This window comes from Neophocaena asiaeorientalis, unplaced genomic scaffold (assembly GCF_003031525.2).
Source record: "Neophocaena asiaeorientalis asiaeorientalis breed wild unplaced genomic scaffold, Neophocaena_asiaeorientalis_V1.1 scaffold496, whole genome shotgun sequence".
Taxonomy (NCBI): domain Eukaryota; kingdom Metazoa; phylum Chordata; class Mammalia; order Artiodactyla; family Phocoenidae; genus Neophocaena; species Neophocaena asiaeorientalis.
In genome coordinates this window covers 353,936-373,883 of record NW_020174375.1, presented here as the reverse complement: position 1 = coordinate 373,883, position 19,948 = coordinate 353,936, and the positions used below count along the sequence as shown (strand labels likewise).

General features: G+C 36.8%; 1 protein-coding gene across 1 annotated transcript in view; it reads right to left on the bottom strand.

The window, feature by feature from the left end:
• EIF3E (eukaryotic translation initiation factor 3 subunit E) overlaps positions 1 to 18,938 on the bottom strand; it is a 50,611-nt gene extending 31,673 nt beyond the window's left edge. Inside the window, exons 1-6 of the mRNA XM_024756316.1 lie at positions 18,759 to 18,938; positions 12,541 to 12,655; positions 10,816 to 10,933; positions 6,998 to 7,040; positions 5,834 to 5,938; positions 581 to 706 (exon numbers count right to left, since the gene is read on the bottom strand). Coding sequence (XP_024612084.1) covers positions 581 to 706; positions 5,834 to 5,938; positions 6,998 to 7,040; positions 10,816 to 10,933; positions 12,541 to 12,655; positions 18,759 to 18,848 — 597 coding nt within the window. The 5' untranslated portion in view covers positions 18,849 to 18,938. The remainder of the gene's footprint in view (positions 1 to 580; positions 707 to 5,833; positions 5,939 to 6,997; positions 7,041 to 10,815; positions 10,934 to 12,540; positions 12,656 to 18,758) is intronic.
• Between the last annotated feature and the right edge of the window lie 1,010 nt (positions 18,939 to 19,948).

The following is a 19,948-nucleotide window of genomic DNA, read 5'->3' as shown; positions in this document are numbered from 1 at the left end:
AGAACCTTCTAAAGCATGCACAGTGATCATTATGATCAAAGTCCAATCCCCCAGACCACTCTACTCTCTGCATGACCCCTGACATTCAAAATTTCCCTGTTCTCAGAGACAGATTCAACAATGTCCACTAAGCCATTTTTACAGAGGTTCCAAGTTATACTTATTTCAGAAAACATTTCATAAGCAAGGACTAAATTAAACACTTCATAATAAGTTTTATTAGACATTAATAGTAGATGAAAACTGTCATCTTCTGCATTAGACTTTCAATAATGGGTGGCACTAAGAGTATTATGTCATTTCCACTGGAACAGATCAAAAAGGCACCACAGCTCTAACAAAAATGAAAACTGAGTTATTTTCTCTAAGAACCAAAAGAAGTTTGACAGCTTCCTTCAAGGAGATTCAGTAAAACTAATCAAGCCACTAACCCACTGTGATTTTTATATCAGGTCAACATTTTAGTTTAGTCTCCCTCCCTTTCCTCCTTCCTTTTTAAAGTACACAGTGTTCTCCTTATCAGAAAGTATAAAGGATACATAGAAATTTCAGAAAATCACCCTGAAAAAGTGTAACTCACATTATTATCTATGGTCTCTTTTAGCCGTGTAAGGTCTTCCATGGCTGCATCCCAATTCTGCATTAAGATTTCAGAGGCCAGTTTTCCCCAGAGTGAACTCAAAGCATTTCTATCTGTTGCTGGAACCTGTTTAAGCAATCATAATTAATTATATTCTGAATACTCTGGAGGAAAAAAAGATAATGTATATTTTATACCCTACATATCCCTTGGGCCTACTAAAAGATCTATAGCACTCTTCCCCAAACTCCAGTTATATAAGCCCTTATTTGGATCACACTGGTTAAGCTGATTCAAATAGATTTCATTTAACTTGATTTACTAAAAAAACTCAGGTCTTTGATAGTCAGTCTAGATCAGAAGATAAATAACTTAAAACTAGGATACAGCACCAGTGTTTTAGTGTAACCCATTTCAGACCATTTATACACAATTAATCAAATTTTAGGGACTCAAAACTTTGCAAACAAAGTTAGACTCAGAGGCAATTTGTTGCTAAAAATTCCTGGAGTGAAGATGTGAAAATCAAGAATTGAGTGTCTCATCTAAAATTTAGAAAAATTATTTCCACAACAAAAAAACTTACAAACTATGATATAAATGGAAGAGGTCATAGAGAGAAAAAAAAGCAGGTCTACTGGTTAATAACATTAATAATTATCAAAGGAATATGTACTGAGAAACAGAAGTTCATTTTCTTATATAACCCTAAAACCCTGGAAGGTAAATAATAATTTTTATCCCTATTTTAAAGAGGGGAACTGATGCACGGAGAGCATAATTTGTTGAAAATTATACTTCTAATCATAAAAGCTATAAAATTTCATACTGCAGTCTTAACCCTACAAAAAAGGAGGAATGAGGGTCACTCTATCTCTTCTTGCCATTGATGCAAGTGGGTCATAAACCCAAACACCTATAAGGACTAGGCTAATAACAAAACCAAGTAAAGCAGGACTCTCAAAACAAGGCAAAGTGGATATAATGACTCCGAACTGTGCTAAAGCAGCAGAAGCAAGTGAGAGTACTGGAGGGAGAAAACATTTCTATACCCCAAGCTGAAATTTTGAATTTTTCACTGAAGCACTTACATGGTACTATTAATTGTAAAGTACTATTGGTACATATTATAATTACAAGTTAAATAAAATCATATGGGCAGGACTGGAAATCCAACCACCAATAATTCTGGCTCTACCACTTACTATAAGCAGCTGAACCATCTGTGCTTTAGCTTCCTCATCTATAAAATGGGGCTAGTAACAGAAGCCACCTCAGTTGTTGTATGACTTAAATTATGTAATACATGTAAAAAGATTACAACATCATGTGACACATGATAAAAACTTGGGAAATGTGAGTCATTACCCCAATGATAATGAGAATAGAAATGATTATATCAGAGTATTATAGGTTGCCAAAACTATGAGGATCAAAATCATACCTAAGTCAGACTCTGCCTATACTGAAATTCTTCCTTTGATGTCAGTAATTAATTCAAATGTACAGGAAAACACTTTAGCAAACTCTCAGAACAGGCAAATAGTAGAGACTAAATTTGCAAATTAAAATTTGTAACATAATCATGAAATCACTGGTTCTTATTATTATTACAATGTATGTCCACAAGAAACTTGTATATGAATATTCATGTCTTTATTTGAAATAGACAAAACCCAGAAGTAATCCAAATGTTTATCAATAGATGAATAAACTGCAGTATATTCATAGAATGGAATACTAGTCAGCAATGGAAAGAATCAAACTTCTGATACATACAATAATATAAACGAATCTCAAAAAACTTGCTAGTCAAAATAAGCCAGGCACAAGCTTACATATATCATTCCACTTACATGAAATTCTAGAACAGACAAAACTAATCTACAGGGATGGAAAGCAGACCAGTGGATGAACCAGAGATGAGGTATGACTGCAAAGGGGGAAAAGGGGTCTTTCTGGGTAACAGAAGTATTTTTTATCTTGATTTGGTGGTAGTTGCACAGGTATGTGCATTTGTCAAAACTCACTGAAATCAAAAAAACCTTATATAAAAATCCATAAAATTATTGTTCAAATTACAAAGGATAAAACGTTTTATCCTTACAAAGCAATCTAAGTACTAATATTTCATTGAATCTAAGATGTCATCAATTTTATGGTATATTATTTTAGGTCAATTCAGGACACATCCTAATTTTAGATGTTAAAGTGGGATAAAAATATATCTGAGAATCGATATGAAATAGATGTCTTTTACAGTGACATTATCAGAGTACATCAGATCCAAATCTTCAGTCAAGAGCCTAAAACTTCACCAAATCATCATTACTCAAGCTTTCTTGAGTCAAGGGAAAGTACCTTTAAATCGAATGGCAAGTACTTACAGTAGATAAACTTTAAATTCTGAGTGAAACACACACACACAAATATGATCACCAACAGTCCTAGCATCTTAAAATCACTTTTATTTCAAATAGCTGCTGGATGAGGAGAGGGGTTATACTTTGGAGCCAGACCGAAGGCCACAGTGAGGGCAAATTTTAACAAAATAATTACAATACAGTGATTAATTACAATACAGTTATAAATTAATAACTTTTAGAACAAAAATGTTCAAAAATTCCTAACAAATCTGCCCTACCATTTCAATTCAAATTAATGCATTTCTTAGAGCATGATTCAAAGAAGCTTCACAATCAAATAGGGTGCATTTAAGCACTTGGTGTATTCTAAAAGCCATGAAGTCTTTTAAAAATAAAAGTAGATTCTAGGGTCATACAGCTTTAATTTATACAACACTAACCTACAATAGGTCACTCAGAGAGTCAAATTCTAATCTCAGATCATAGTTACAATGGTTCTTTCATAGCTTATGTTTCCCTAACCATAGATTTAAAAGAATAATCAACCACCAGAAAAGAAATGAAAACAGGCCATTTGCAAAAAAGTAAAATTAAATAACTAATAAGCAAAAACACTGACATTATTTATCCCAAATCCAAAACAGGATTTTTATCTTTGCTATTAACAAGATTTCATTAGTGGTGCCTATCTTAATCAAAAGAAAAAGTAAATAATCCATTTTTAAACTTAGCTTAGTTAGCCTTTATCAATATGCCAACATGAAGTAACCACCTCCCACGTAACTCAATTGTTCTGTGGCACAAGATGGGACAAAAACTAAAATGAACTGCACCTAATTTCTGAACACTATCCAATCACTATATTTTGACTGCTCTTAACGTAAAACATTAGTTTTGTATCCAGACCATGGTATTCAATCACTTAAACATCATTTGAGTTCCATCATAAGATCTGCTAGGCAATGTAAAAGCTTAAGATCAACCCAGAATTTTTTAAGACAGGAAACTTAATTAGATCTTTGTATTTTACAAAAGTAAATATAAAAACTCTGCAAACTTTTAAGTATATACCTATCACATGCAGAAATTTTCAGACTAATTATGAAACCATACTACATAAACATAATAATACTATTAAAACTAAAATATGTTACATGTGTTAGGATAAAAGCTTTTTGCAGCAGTGTAGCAAGTTTTTTAATCCCCAAAAGATTCATGCATACTACTCTGGCTCAAGTCCATGTCATTACAGTTGGCTCTTCATACCAATCTGCTTTCAAGGGTGGATATGCTAGAAGAGTTTCAATATCTGGATTTCCAGCAGTTACCTTAAGTTTCCATGTCTTAGCAAAATGGCACATTCACTCACTGACCAGCAACAATAAATTTACTGTGCTAGAACTCTAACATGACACTAAATCTTCATTCTCAAAATTCACTCCCAGCATTAACAAATGATATGAATAACCAACTCTTTTCATGTACCTGTAATCATATCAGGCTTCTGATTTTACAATCCTCGTCTAAGCTGTTTACATTTCCAAAGTAATCAACTTTTGCTCTCCTAAATCCTTCATAATATTCAAAGTAAAACTGATGGAATTTTCTGATAAGCTGCTACAAATTTAGCATCACCCATTACCTTCAATGCACTTGCAAGCTAACCACAGCTAAACTGTAAATTAAGAATTCGTTTACAAATGGGATAATTTTTTTTTCAAATCAAACTTGGAAATAAACTGAAATCTTTATTTCTTTGAAGGAAGGATGGTACTTTAAAAAATGAAGTTGTCTAAGCACTTTTTTTAAGTGTAGGATTTATTCGATTTAATAATACTGAACTCTTTCCTCACTTGCAAAAAAGGAAAATTTAATTTCCTAGAGAACAACCAAAGATAGCAGCCATTGAGTCTTTTCTTTGTGACTTGCGGGGCTAAAAGAAAAAAGGCACCAGAAAATAGAGACAGAAAGAACGGACTCTTCCAAGGTTGGAAGACAAAAAGTCCCTGTCTTAAAGAGGTCATTTCCCAACTTCTAGGGTTAACTAGACATATCAGAGATGTAGGTACTTGCTTACTAATCCAAAGTAACAAATTATAATTTCTCAAATGAGACGCTAGTTAAAACAAGAGAATTTTGGTAACTTTAGAAGGCATTTATTAATATAATTACCTAAACAGAAGGCAGAATAAGAAAGAAATCTGTCAGTGTGAAATCCTGATTTTTCCTTTGGCTTCATGCAACTCTCCTTCCCTAACAAGCACAATGAATCTAGGAAACTTGTCAAGTAGACAAATGAAGAAAAAAAGGTTAGGGATTTTTTCTAGCAGTACTATTTAAACTCATCTACTCCCTACATAATGAAAAGAAATTGAGCTTTGTAGTCTAATACCTGAGGGCAGAAATAAATAGAAAAAAGTTACTATTAAAGCATAAAATCTTTTCAGATACCATTAGAATTCCACAGCTGCTTAGAACAAATTTAAGGAATATATGCAGCACAAAATATTGAATTAAAATTAGGAATAACAGATTTATTCAGTAAATATTAAGCACCCACAATGTGCCACTCACTGTGCTGTACAGTAATACTATAACAAATTCACTACATGATAGAATTCTAATGCTAAAATCATACAATTACACATAAAATGAAAAATTAGTGGTTCCTACTTTTGGATTTCAAGGACAAGTTAAATCTCCCTCCAAATTTTGAGGCCCTGAAATAAGGTTTCCTATTTCTATTTGGTTTTGTTGAAAGTTTATTTTTTTCTCCTTTTGCCAATAACTGCTGAAAACTTAATGGGCAGATCAAATCTACAGACATATTTTAAGGAACCAAGGCAACCTACAAAAGAGAAGAAAAAGAAAAAAAAAAATTACTTACCAACACTCTAAAGAAGTAAAGATATTCTGCTGCTCCAGAGTAATTTCCACATTCATACTGGAATTTTGCATACCTGTAGAGTGTATCTAAATATTCCTGCCTAAACTAAAAAAGGGAAAAAAGCTTAAATTCTATTTTTTAATTTTGAGTTTTAAAATTCAAACCATTTACTCTTTCAAATATCCCCAGATATCAATTCTTACAAAAGTTACTACCCTCCCCCCGCCCCCAAAAATCAGAAAAGCACATGACCGTTAAAATACATATTAGGAATTGTTGGATTTAACTTTCATAGTTCTGAACTGTAACAATACCTACTTTGTTGTGATACAAACTTGAATTACAGCTGAAGGTCTGATGTGTGAGTCCCTTAGCTGGTGAATGAGCTTAGACAACTAGCAAGCATATGCATCCCTGTGAGGATTTTGTGATTCTGTACAAATAATGTGTATAGTAAACTTTAGTTCTCTGAAAAAACTGGCCCCCAAATTACACCAACTTTTACAGTTAATGATGCAAGCAAAGTGAAAGACAAAAAATCAAGAGAAGGGCTCCGAACCAGAACATTAACAAATACACCAAACATTCTATATGGAAACCAGAAAGTAATTTTGCAGTGGTCAGCATGTCTCTTGTTACAATAATTGTTAAATGAATGATAAAACTTGAATGCAAGTTAAAGAACTGATTATATACACAGCCTCACACTTTGAGTTAACGCAAGGGGAAGGAGACTGGGAGATGACTAGGAAAGCCTATAACAACATTCCTTTATATGGGGGTTTATGAAGGTCTTGGTAATGTCAAGGGCTACTGTATTCCACAAGGCAGCTTAATGCTATTGCTCAAGGTATTCTAATTCAAATTTAGTTCTGTTTTTACCCACTTGTTTATCCATCAGAAATATAAAATGCTAACTATTACATGATCATTCTGGAACAAACAATTTGAGAATTTCTGTTATCTAAAAAGGTAAGTATATTATTTTCCAATCAGGACCAATTTTTAAAAACTAAAGTTTCAAAATCATACCAGGTATTATGTCTAATAACTTAATCTGGAAATTATACTCTTGTCAAGCCATGAATCTATCTATACAGCACTATTCTTTAATTAGCCTTATTACAACATGACAACTAAACAATTTTTTAAAAGACCACTTACACCATGCTTGTCTGCGAGGTAGTCAAACAGCATCCGACCATCCCTTAATAATAAAAAAACAAAAATTATTGTAATTTATAGACCACAGAAAACAAAACAAGCCTATTCAACTTCTATCTTATTACTCACATAAAGCCAATTATATTAATACTTAAACATTAAAAATAAAATAAGACTTCCAGAATAAAATAAACAGAACATTACATGTTTTGAACATAAGGAATAGGAACTCAAGGACGACTGCAAACTTAACATTTCACTTTCAGGTTTCTTTGGCTCTAATTGAAAATCATGTGTTCTGATTCACCACATGATCTAAGTTTTTTAGGTAATAAAACCAGAACATTCTGACTATTCTTATAGTGAGGTCAGTGAGGTCTACTTAGGTGTTAACCTACTGAGAATGGAATCTGTTCTCTTGAGGATACTTTTCTAATAGGTAATATATTCTTAAAATAGGATAGAGATGGAAATAATGCACTATACAAACAAGCAGGAATTAATCCTGTACATAAATTTTGTCCCCCTCCACAATGTTAGTATTTCTCATACGGACAGTGATTTGGCAAATTTACAAGACTAATAAATCATGCCTAACTCACAAGCTATCTATGCTACATACTCTATATGATCATTATTCATACCAAAGTGTCAAATAACCCAATGTAACATTTTTTAAATTAGCTTTGCATAACTTGAGATGTTGGCAGCCTTGTAAAAGACAAATTGATGACAAAGACACCAAGGAACAAGTGACAGGTGGCAGAGTTGCCCGCTTTCTGGGCATTTGCAAAAATGAAACCATTTTCTTACGCTCATTGTAAGAATGAATACCGTGGCACGTCTTTTGGGAGCATAATTTTACTTGAAGGTTTAATGGGGAGGGGATATGTTACCACTAAAATTAACATGAACATATTATAATACTAAATAAAAACATGCATGAAATTTTAACATAAAGAGATCTCAAAAAAAACCACTTAACACTTGCTGTAGGTCATGGTGAATAACTTTGTGTTATACGCCTTACACCTCAGGTATATAATCACTGTCCTCTGGCTGATACGATATTTCTGGGAAAGTATGAGAAGTACAAAACTACATAGTCAATGAAATTTTAAAATGGGGAATCGGCAGGGAGAGGTTATTACTTTGAAAATGAATAGGTTATAAATTAGATTACAAGTTTTTACCTCATTTCCATCCTTTCATTTATCTCCAATTTATTGCCTATTAAGCTAAAAGGAGTTATCTTTTTCTAATATTTAGTGAACAAATCTATATTCATCTTATTCATACCTTAATCCAATTACTTCCCAGTATTTAAGTGACTACACTAAACTTAGAATTAAAATCCTAAATTTTGTTGTACCCTAACATCTGGATTATTTCAGCTGTCCCTTTGTGGGCACTTACATGTGACTTGAAGGGCTACAATTACTCATGATATTCTAAGTGTATACTAGTATACACAGACACAGGGAGATAGCTATATACAAGCTATATACATATATATGAAAATACACATATATAATAGCTTTGTTAAGATATAGTTATCTCTGTATATATATACATACTATATAACATGGCACATTATAGTAAGGTATAGTAATTGTATAGTATTTGCTGCTTTTCTAAAACATACCTGGTAACACTTTCTCAAGTCACAAATGAAAACTTAAGAGCCAATCGCTCTAAAAATTTGGTTTGATGACATATCCTAAGAACTCAAGGTGCAACATGGTAAAATCCTAAATAATTCCTCAGGTGACTATATTGATAGAAAAGATTTACCACAATGGCAATATTCAATTTTAGTAGAAGACTATTTTTAAACATTTTTAATGACCCAAAGGGCTTCAATTAGTGAAGCCAGAGTAGGGTAACATGCTTTCTTTGTAAACTAAACAATAAGTCTATTTCTAGCTAAGAGGAAATCAGGAATAAAATATAACCGTATCAGCTCTATACTACCCTCCTTGGGCTGAGCATGGAAGGACATGAGACAACGTAGCAAAGTGATAAAGTGAGCTCAGTTTTCCCATACATTGAGCAACCCATGTACTCTAGGTATTGCCCAGGCACAGTTTCTCAACCTCAGGACTAATGACATTTTGAGCTGGGTAATTCTTTTGGGGGAAGTGAGGGTACTGCCTGATGCACTGTGGGATGTATAACAGCATCCCTGCCCTCTCCTCTTTAGATGCTGGTAGCACCTCTCCAGCTGTGACAACCAAAAATGTCTCCAGGCATTCCAAATGTCCCCTGGGAAGGGGGGAGGAGGGGGGCGCTGCTCGGCATAATCAGATTTGGATTAGCTGGTAAAGAAGTTCTAAAAAAATTTAGCTATTAACATTTATAATTAAGGACTTCCTCGTCCCTACACAATAAAGATAAATGAAAAAAACAGATAAAGCTATCTCTTAAACTGTGAACTTTTAGACTGGGTTACTAAAGTATGAATTAACATTTGTATTAATCCAGAAAACAGAATTTTTAGAATTCAAATTAAGGAGAGGTTACCTGAAGGCAACAGAAATAAAAGCAAAAATAAACAAATAAGACCTAGTCAAAATTACAAGCTTTTGTACAGCAAAAGAAACCATAAACAAAACGAAAAGACAACCTACTGACTGGGAGAAAGCATTTGCAAATGATGCAACCAACAAGGGCTTAATTTCCAAAATACACAAACAGCTCATACAGGGAATTCCCTGGCAATCCAGTGGTTAGGACTCTGCGCTTCCACTGCAAGGGCAAGGGCTCAATCCCTGATCAGGGAACTAAAATCCCGCATGCTGTGGCAAAAACAAACAAACAAAAACACAACAAACAGCTCGTACAACTCAACAACAAAAAAACAACCCAATCGAAAAATGGGCAGAAGACCTAAATAAACATTTCTCCAAAGAAGGCATACAGATGGCCAACAGGCACATGAAAAGATGCTCAACATTGCTAATCATTAGAGAAATGCAAATCAAAACTACAGTGAGGTACCACCTCACACCAGTCAGAATGGCCATCATTAAATGTCTACAAACAAATGCTGGAGAGGGTGTGGAGAAAAGGAAACCCTCCTACACTGTTGGTGGGAATGTAAATTGATACAGCCACTGTAGAAAACAGTATGGAGGTTCCTTAAAAAACTAAAAATAGAGTTACCATATGATCCAGCAATCCCACTCCTGGGCATATACCTGGATAAAACCATAATTCAAAAAGACACATGAAACCCTATGTTCATAGCAGCACTATTCACAATAGCCGAGACATGGAAACAACCTAAATGTCCAATGACAGATGAATGAATAAAGAAGATGTTGTACATATAAACAATGGAATACTGCTGAGCCATAAAAAAGAAAGAAATAATGCCATTTGCAGCAACATAGACAGACCCAAAGATTATCATACTAAGTGAAGTAAGTCAGAAAGAGAAAGACAAATACCATATGATATCACTTATATGTGGAATCTAAAATATGACACAAATGAACTACAAAACAGAAACAGACTCACAGACACAGAGAACAACAGACTTGAGGCTGCCAAGGGGGAGGGGGTGGTGGAGGGATGGATTGGGAGTTTGGGATTAGCAGATGCAAACGATTATATACAGAATGGATAACCAACAAGGACCTAGTGTATAGCACAAGGAACTATTTTCAATATCCTGTGATAAACCATATGGAAAAGAATACGAAAAATAATATGTATTAATGTATAACTGAATCACTTTGCTGTACAGCAGAAATTAATACAACACTCTAAATCAACTATACTTCAATAAAATAATTTAAAAAAAAAGAGGTTACCTGGTTGACTGCATTTGCCTTGTAGTTTCTGGATCTTCAAACATCTTCACGATAGGTTCAGTTTCTGCCTGAAGCTGTTTCAGCTGTGCAACAACGGTGGTTCTTTTTTCTCTCAAAGCTAATTAAAAATGCAAAGGAGTACTATAATGTTAAACTATATTGCTCACTATGAGGATGTCTCTGGAAGTTTTTCAGTCTATTTAAATTGTGCATTTATTTATCCCCAATATATGCATATGCCAGGTGCCACCAACTCAGTAACTTCCTCAGATCCAATTTCTTCTTTCTAGCACTGCAAAGGCACATAAAGGAACAGTGAATCCTCTTCTTACTCTTAGAAGAAACTAAGGAATATACAGATACAGCCTAGGAGAAGGAGCTGTTGAGGAAACAATTATCTAACTCTACATTTCAGAGACTTCATCCTCAGTGTTTTTATATTTGTTTTCATTGAATTCTTTCAGGTGATTATCCCACAGTTTCTGAAGAGGCTCAGAGGGGTTTACATATTATTACTACAGGTTTTCAACTAGGTTGAATGGAATTTAAATCCAGTCAATAATTTCTCTTTTCACTTTAAATCTAGTTCGGTAATCTCTCAAAACCAATTCTATAGTTTCTTTTTACCACATCATGAAGTCAGAGAAAACTTGCACATAATTTACCCTGTTAGCATGTTTTAAAGTTTCACTAAGAAATAGTTTACTTTTTTACCACAAACTAAAATTTAAAGAGCTACTGTTCTTGCAGGGAACTATAATAGAAGTCAAAATAGTGATTATGTTTTATGTAATAATTTCTACATTATATACTAGAAAGTACTAATACTAGGAGAGTGTTTCTCAAACACAGATGGGATCTGTGATCAAATTTTGAGAAATGTCAATTTAAACAAAGTAAACTGTATTTCTCTACTGAGTTCTTATAATCTTTTAAAATACTATGTGCATAGTGGGTTTTTCTGTTTGCTTGTTTTAAGAACATCTATTACTACAGAAAACAAGGATTTTGAAATATACCACAGTAGTTCCCTAATTTGAGTGCTGGTCTTCAGCCAACATTTTCTGGTTAAGTAGATCTGTGGGTATGGCCCACGAACTTGCATTTCTAACAAGTTCTCCCAGGTGAGCTGAGGATGCTGGTTCTGGGGACCATGCTTTTGAGAACCCAGATGCTTCAAGACAAAAAAGAAATCTCTAAGGCACACAAGATGCCAACTGAAAAAGTCAAAAAACTGCAAAATTCCCAGATAATTCTAAAGAAGCAATCTGATTAATAAGTACAACTTTGATGCTGCATACTATGAACTGCAGACATTTGATGACCACGTTTTAAAGTAGTTTCACACCTTTTACAGGGTCCCCAACCCCCGGGCTGCAGACCAGTTGGTTAGGAATCCAGCCGCACAGCAGGAGGGAAGCAGCGGGCAAGGGAGCAAAGCTTCATCTGCAGCTCCCCATCGCTTGCACTGACCCCTGAACCATCCCCTTGCCACCCGCAAGGGAAAAACTGTCCTCCACAAAACCGGTCCCTGGTGCCAAAAAGGGTGGGGACCACTGTTTTAGAAGACCTGTAACCTTCATATTACCTTTCATCCAAAGAACTTTTAAATCATTCAAATAATTATTAAGACTTCTGGCTAAAGCACTTTTATAAATCACAAAACTTTTAATACACATGGCCTCAGCTCACAAGTCAAGCTTCAGATGTAATGACAAAACTTACCGTGAGGAATATCATCAGAATAAAGGTTTTTGTATACATCCATAGCAAAGTCTACCATGTTGGTATCACTAAGAAGATCCAATTTCCCTTGTAACAATTCTTTTTCATTATATATCTGCAAGAGAAAATTACTTTCTAATGAATAAATTGAAGTTCCCTCAAGTAAAGTGGTTAATATTAAGATAGGGTACCTGGAAACATATGTCCTGAATTATTTTTTTAATAAAATATATACTATTAATTCACCCTCCTACAAGAAAGGCAAGCAATCAGCCTACAGAGACATAAAATATTTTGTTTACCTAGCAACTTTAAAATAAAGGCAATTACATACCACAAAGCCATTCCCACCAACTTCATTTTATAATGTGTCCCTACAAGTCATCTTTTAGTCTTTCTAGAACAAGGCTGTGAGTAAATAAACCACACCAACTCCACTGATAAGCACATAGTATTGTTGACTCCTCTCCACATTCAGGTAACTAAGAATCAACCCTTAAATGTTTTACCTTCTTAGTCTCTCTCACATCCACATGATGCCTACCCATTTCTCGTTGAGGTGGCCTCTCCTTTTTCCCCCACATACTTTTCCACTAAATAGTTAAAATCCTTTATAATGCTTCCCATCCACACCCCTGAAACAAATTGGCACCCATTCTTTCAGTCAACCTTGTCATATCAGGTTTTAGCTTCTGCAAAGAGTTCAAGAAACGTAATTTAACCCACAGTTCAGGAACCAAATAGATACATAAGCAAACTCACATAAACATGAAGTGTACTGAGCAATATGTTAAGGATTCTACACAATAGCATTCAAGGAGAGAGACAGTAACATAATTCAAAACAATTTTTAATCAAATAGTCAAGATAAGGTTTCAGCAAAAGAAAAGATTTTTGTACTAAATCTAATTTTGTCAAGCAAAGAAAAATGAAGGAAGATTATACAACATTTTACTACCCATGAAAAGAAAAGATAAAGGTGGTCAAACGGTATAGCCATGAGATCAAACCTGAACCTTCCAAACTACATAACGAACTCCTACAAAACAGTAAGAAAAAATAGACAATCCAATTGAACATGGCTAAAAGATTTTAATAGGCACTCCACAAGAGCACAACCAAATGGCCAACAAACACCAGAAAAAGCCCTCAACCGCATCAGTCATAAAGGAAATGTAAATTAAAATCACACTAAAAAAACTGGACAATACCAGTGTTGGTATAGTTGCAGAGTAACTGAACACTTTCTCTGCTGGTAGAACTACAACCACTTTGGAAAACTGTTTTTATCTTCTAAAGCTAAAATATTCTTTAACCCAGCAATTCTACTCCTAAGTACCCAAGAGAAATGGGTACGTATACTCAAAGGACATTACCAAGAATGTTCCCAGCAGAACTATTTCTAACAGCCAAGTCCTATCAACGTTAGACTGGATAAATAAATTGCAGTTATTTAGGATGTTTGCAACGTTTTATTTATTGATCTGGATGGTGGTCACACATAAGTGTGTTTCTTTTGGGGAAAAAAAGCATTTATATTTGCTCACTTTTCTTTTTTTTTTTGCGGTACGCGGGCCTCTCACTGCCGTGGCCTCTCCTGTTGCGGAGCACAGGCTCTGGAGGCGCAGGCTCAGCGGCCATGGCTCACGGGCCCAGCCGCTCCGCGGCATGTGGGATCCTTCCGGACCGGGGCACGAACCCGTGTCCCCTGCATCGGCAGGCGGACTCTCAACCACTGCGCCACCAGGAAAGCCCAGCTCACTTTTCTGTTCACATGTTATACTTGATAAAAAGTTTACTTTAAAAAAAAAAAAAGAAGTTTTCTTTCAGTTTGCCCCATAGAAATCCTAATCTTAGGTGAAAACATCCTCTTCCTGGCATGCCACCTCTCCTCACCACTTCATCAATAGCTTTTAATTTGTAATATTTCTCCCAACTGCAGATCCAAAGCATTTCTCCTCTGCCATCAGACCTCACTGGGCTCTTCTTAAATCTATATCTGCTTATATCACCCTCTCTAAATTTTATCTCATAGGCACATTTATTCTGTAAAGAAGAGACAGTAAGATTTTGTGAGCCAAAAAGCAAAAATCAAGGATACTATATATAAGTACCATAAGAGAGAAAAGCTTCAATTTTCTTTTTGAAATAAAAAATATAATATGTTATAAAATTTTCTGTAATACAGTTCTACTAATGAGAAGAATGGAATTCTTTTTGGGCAGGAAACGTTTCACTTAACCTGTGTACAGTTATTGTTCTATAATTGAGAAAGGTTGCAAATCTTCACCTGTTAAAAATTTTTTTTAGCTGAGACTATACAAAACAGGCAGAGAGGGTTCTATTTGGCTCACAGGTTATAGTCTGCCAACACAGTCTATCAACCCCTTGAAAACAACTCCTACTTTTTAATAGATTAAAAATCTTCTTTTGACATCTCCTGCTATCATCCTCCACAAATCCAACATCCATACTGATGATTCTTTAAAACCTCAAGCCTTAAAATTCCTTTATCCCGCAAATCATAACAACTTTCATCAGCTCATCTCTAAGACTTTTAACTTACATTCATCACCTCTTCCACTATTACCTCTAAAATGGTTCATCACCTTCAAAATACCCTCTGTTCTTTCTAATTTTTACATCACCCTATTTGGTTGTCACTTTCTACATTAGTTTGGATATTGTTTTTGGCTATTTCAAAGCCCTTCTCTTTAGCGGTTAACATTTATTCCATTCATTTTCTCCAACCAAATACACTCAATGTCTATCTCTAGCACTGGAAAAAAGTTACCTCTTTTCTATGTTATGGCTAAGGTCACCTATAAAATGTTTCAGAACTAGGCAATAATGTTATTCAATCACATCTGTGCTTTTCTCTAATCAGCAATCCTTTTCATCAATCTCTAGATGGCATTTATTTATCACCAGCCTACCTCCACATATTTCTATACTACTCAAATAAACTACCATTTCTCTCACTCCAAGAATGACCACTTATAAATGTGTGATTTCCAATCTCAGTTGGGCCCTCCAAACTTACCAATCCTTGCATTTGTCTTTGGTCAGTTTCCTCAGTCACCATTTCCAGTCTTTATTTCCCTCCTCAAAACCCCAATTGAGGACTTCCCTGGTGGCACAGTGGCTGAGAATCCGCCTGCCAATGCGGGGGACATGGGTTCGATCCCTGGTCCGGGATGATCGCAGATGCCGTGGAGCAACTGGGCTTGTGCACCACAACTACTGAGCCTGTGCTCCAGAGCCCACGGGCCGCAACTACTGAGCCTGCGTGCTGCAAACTACTGAAGCCCGCGCACTTAGAGCCTGTGCTCCGCAACAAGAGAAATCACCGCAATGAGAAGCCAACGCACGGCAAAGAAAAGTAGCCCTTGCTCACCGCAACTAGAGAAAAAGCCTGCACACAGCATCGAAGACCCAATACAGCCAAAAACAAACAAAACTTAAAAAAACAAACAAAGCCAATTGAATGCCTCACTTCCCTCTCATATAGGATGGCCTAGCCTCCTAATAGAAAACACTTAGGAGTACCTACTCTGTCCCAGAAGGCTAAATACTTTATATGTACTATTTCATGTAATTTTTCTAACAACCCTATGAGGCTGGTGGTAGTATCAACATTTTATGCATGAGAAAAGGCTTAGTTAAGATGGGAAAGAGGGGCTTCCCTGGTGGCGCAGTGGTTGAGAGTCCGCCTGCCGATGCAGGGGACACGGGTTCGTGCCCCGGTCCGGGAGAATCCCACATGCCACGGAGCGGCTGGGCCCGTGAGCCATGGCCGCTGAGCCTGCGTGTCCGGGGCCTGTGCTCCGCAACGGGAGAGGCCACAGCAGTGAGAGGCCCGCGTACCGCAAAAAAAAAAAAGATGGGAAAGAAACTGTTCTCAAGTGCACAAAGGTATTAAGTGACAGAGCCAGGATCCTAATTCAGGTCCCAATTCAGTACCCAGGCTGCTAAACACTATTTGGCCTTCCACTTCACTTGAGAATAAAGAACACTAAGGCTCAAATATATATTCACTCATTTATTAAATAATCATGAGAAGCCCTTATGCCAGACTCTATCTGCTGAGAACACAGCAAGGAAATAAAACAAAGCTCCTGCTCCAATGGAGTTTATATTTTCCAATATATTGATACTATAAATATATTCAATTGATACCCTCATGTGTCATGATCATTGACTATCCTAACCATCTAGCCTTCAAAACTCAACTTCAAGCCTCTCTTCCTCAGAATCCTTTCTGTACCTCTTCAATTTTGATAGCACTCTGCCACTACTTCTGACATTTATTACTCTTAGCCTTATAATTACAGACCTCTATCTCCACGAAAGGATGAGTTTTTTAGTGATGAGATGTCTGGATTTTATCTTGGATTTCTCACAATTCCATGGTAGTCCTATACTTAGTAATTGATAAATAAATACTCCAGCATCTGTCTTCCCCTTGGTGTATCACAGCCATCTTACCAACATTCTCTCCAAGGAAACAGGTTTTGAGCAGTTATTTTCCACTGATTCTCAGCTGCCGTTCACAGTTTTGGTCTTGCCCTATGAAAAACTAATTTACACTTATGTATTCCTCCCTTTCATCTGTCTGCATTGAAAAACAAAAGTGTAAAGACACATTACAAAAATATGAAGTTTGCCTAGTTCAGAAGCATAGAGGATATTTTTCTATTCCTTGATCTTTGGTAAATTATCCTAAATTATCCAAAAAAGAAACAGAAGGCAGACTGGGCTGTTTTATTCAAGTTCTACAATACAGGTTAAGTACAACCTATAAAAGAAAAATCAAGACAAAAGCATTTCAAGATAAAGCTTTATATGGCAAGGCATTCTTGAATATTTATTGAAAATAAACTTTGCTGTTCCCTAATATCATTAACTTTAGAGTTGTGTGTAGGTGTTTAGAAAAGGTTCATATGAATTTGAGGGTTATACCTATCCAATGAACCATGGGAAAATTTGAAAACTTATCAGAAAAATTTGATGTTTATTTGTAGGGCTTTTTTGTTTTATTGCTGTTGGAACACACAAAATCTACTCCCCAAATCTAGAGTGCCCTAAGTAGACTTGCGGTTTAATCTGCTTCTAGAAATAGAACGCATTTTTCTGACCAATATTCTAATTCCTTCATCACAGTAATATTACTTTATTGTAACTATTAAAATATATCAATTTCCCAATAAACTACGGTATAACTAAGCCTAATATCTCCAAACTTTTAGGACTGAGATATTTTTAAATGAGGTACTAGGACCAAATACTTTCTCAAGATATCCGGAATAGCTCAATGAACATTAACAACCAATTCAAATCACTCGAAGTCTGTACATCTATACACTGAAAAACAACTCTTAAGATAAAATTACTGTCGGATTATTTTTTGGGTTCCCCTCCCCACTAGACAAAATATGCTACGCTTGGGCTTCCCCGGTGGCGCAGTGGTTGAGAGTCCGCCTGCCGATGCAGGGGACACGGGTTCGCGCTCCGGTCCGGGAGAATCCCACATGCCACGGAGCGGCTGGGCCCGTGAGCCATGGCTGCTGAGCCTGCGCGTCCGGGGCCTGTGCTCAGCAACGGGAGAGGCCACAGCAGTGAGAGGCCCGCGTACCGCAAAAAAAAAAAAGCTACGCTTCTAGGAAGTGGCTATTTACCGAAACACCAGTTAAACTCCTCGCAAAGAACTCACAACTTTACGGAAACCAAAGGGCTAGATATTTAAGTGTAAGAAAATCATTCCAAACGATCCGGCAAGCAAAAACACAAAGCCAAGGTCACCCCTCCTACAGTGCCCAAAAGAAAAATTTAAATCTCTAAAAGTCCAATTTGCTTCTCGAAGCCAGCTTTATGTTAAGCTCAAGCATTAATACAGGGAAGCCAGCCAATCGTCAACTTCCAAGAGGAACGATGCGGAAGTCCCAGCGGCACTGGCACCTCAAGAAGTGAAGCAGAGACCCCTCCCTTTCTCCCCTGAGTTTCATATTGTCACCTCACCCCTACTCACGGCCGAATTCCGCGGTGCTAATCAACAGGGACGACGCTTAACTACCAGCAGATCCTTATTGCCCGACTCGGGACCAAACTCATGGCCGCCTCACACGTGGGTAAGGCCTAAGGCTACCGCCACCGCCTTTCGGCCTTGCCCCGCATCTCACGCGCTCCCACGCCTTCCTCGCGCTCAAAAACCCACTCACCTCCTTTACGGAGAGAAACTCAAGCAACGGAAAGACTAGATGCCGATCCAAAAAGTGCGCGATGCGAGTAGTCAAGTCGTACTCCGCCATCTTGCCAAGGAAAAGAGAAGTGTGCACTCGCTAAAACTTTATTGATAGCGTCGACAAACGAACGGACAAGACCCTTATTGCGCATGTGCAGTGGTTAAACCAGCCAAAGGAAAGGGGCGGGGTTCAGCCGCGAGCGCTCAGGGAACAATGGCGCATGCGCGAGGTCCTCCCTCCCTTCCTCCTTCCCGGCAACTCTGGGACGGGGTGGATGGGCGGGCAAAATTCCTTTTGTTGGCAAGTTTGTTGGTGTCCCGCAATCCGTTCCGTTAACAAATACTGAAAACTCAGAATTGATTGCTGAGGCAATGTCATTTGTATTGGAGATGCGGCAAAGGACAAGATAATGAGGCCCCTGCTCTCCAGAAAATTAAGTACAAGGAGGAATAGCTGAGCTTTTATTTGGTGTATAGTAATCGTTTTGTAAGCATTTTTTAAATTAAGATGGGATGGTCTTCTAGACAAAAAACAAGTGAAATAATTTCAGATTATAGTAAAAGCCATAACTTGGTGTCGGGGGGGCAGGGAGGTGAGGGACACGGTGCCAGTTTGGGGCTTTTCAGTTAGGGTGTTTAGATAAAACTCAGGGTTACAATTTAGTCGAGGTTGTGGTAAGAGAAGCAGGTGACCAAAATTAGAGCCTGGGTGGAAACATGCCTGGTGGAAGCACAGCAAAGACAAAGTCCATGAGACAGGAAAGGGCTTGGTATCCTTCAAAAACTGAGTATCCTACCAGACTGGAGAGTGAGGTTACAGACATGGAGAAAGGCCAGGTCTCCATTAAGGTAGGGAATGTGAGTATTTTATTCTAAGTACTCTTGTCTCCTTGTCATCTTTCAGACCTCTGCATTTTGGAGTGCCTTTGGAGTGTCTTGGACCTTTTCACTCTCTAGGCCAATGCCCTAAGTGATGTCATTCAACCTAAGGGCTTTAAATGCAATCCACACATTGACAACTCCCCAATTAGAGCCCCAGCACAAACTATTATAGCCAACATCTCAACATTAGCGTGTCCAAAAGCAAATTCCGCATGTAGCTCGTCAAAACCTGCTCCTTTTACACTCTTCTCCACCTCAGTGAATGCCCACTCCATCTGTCCAGTT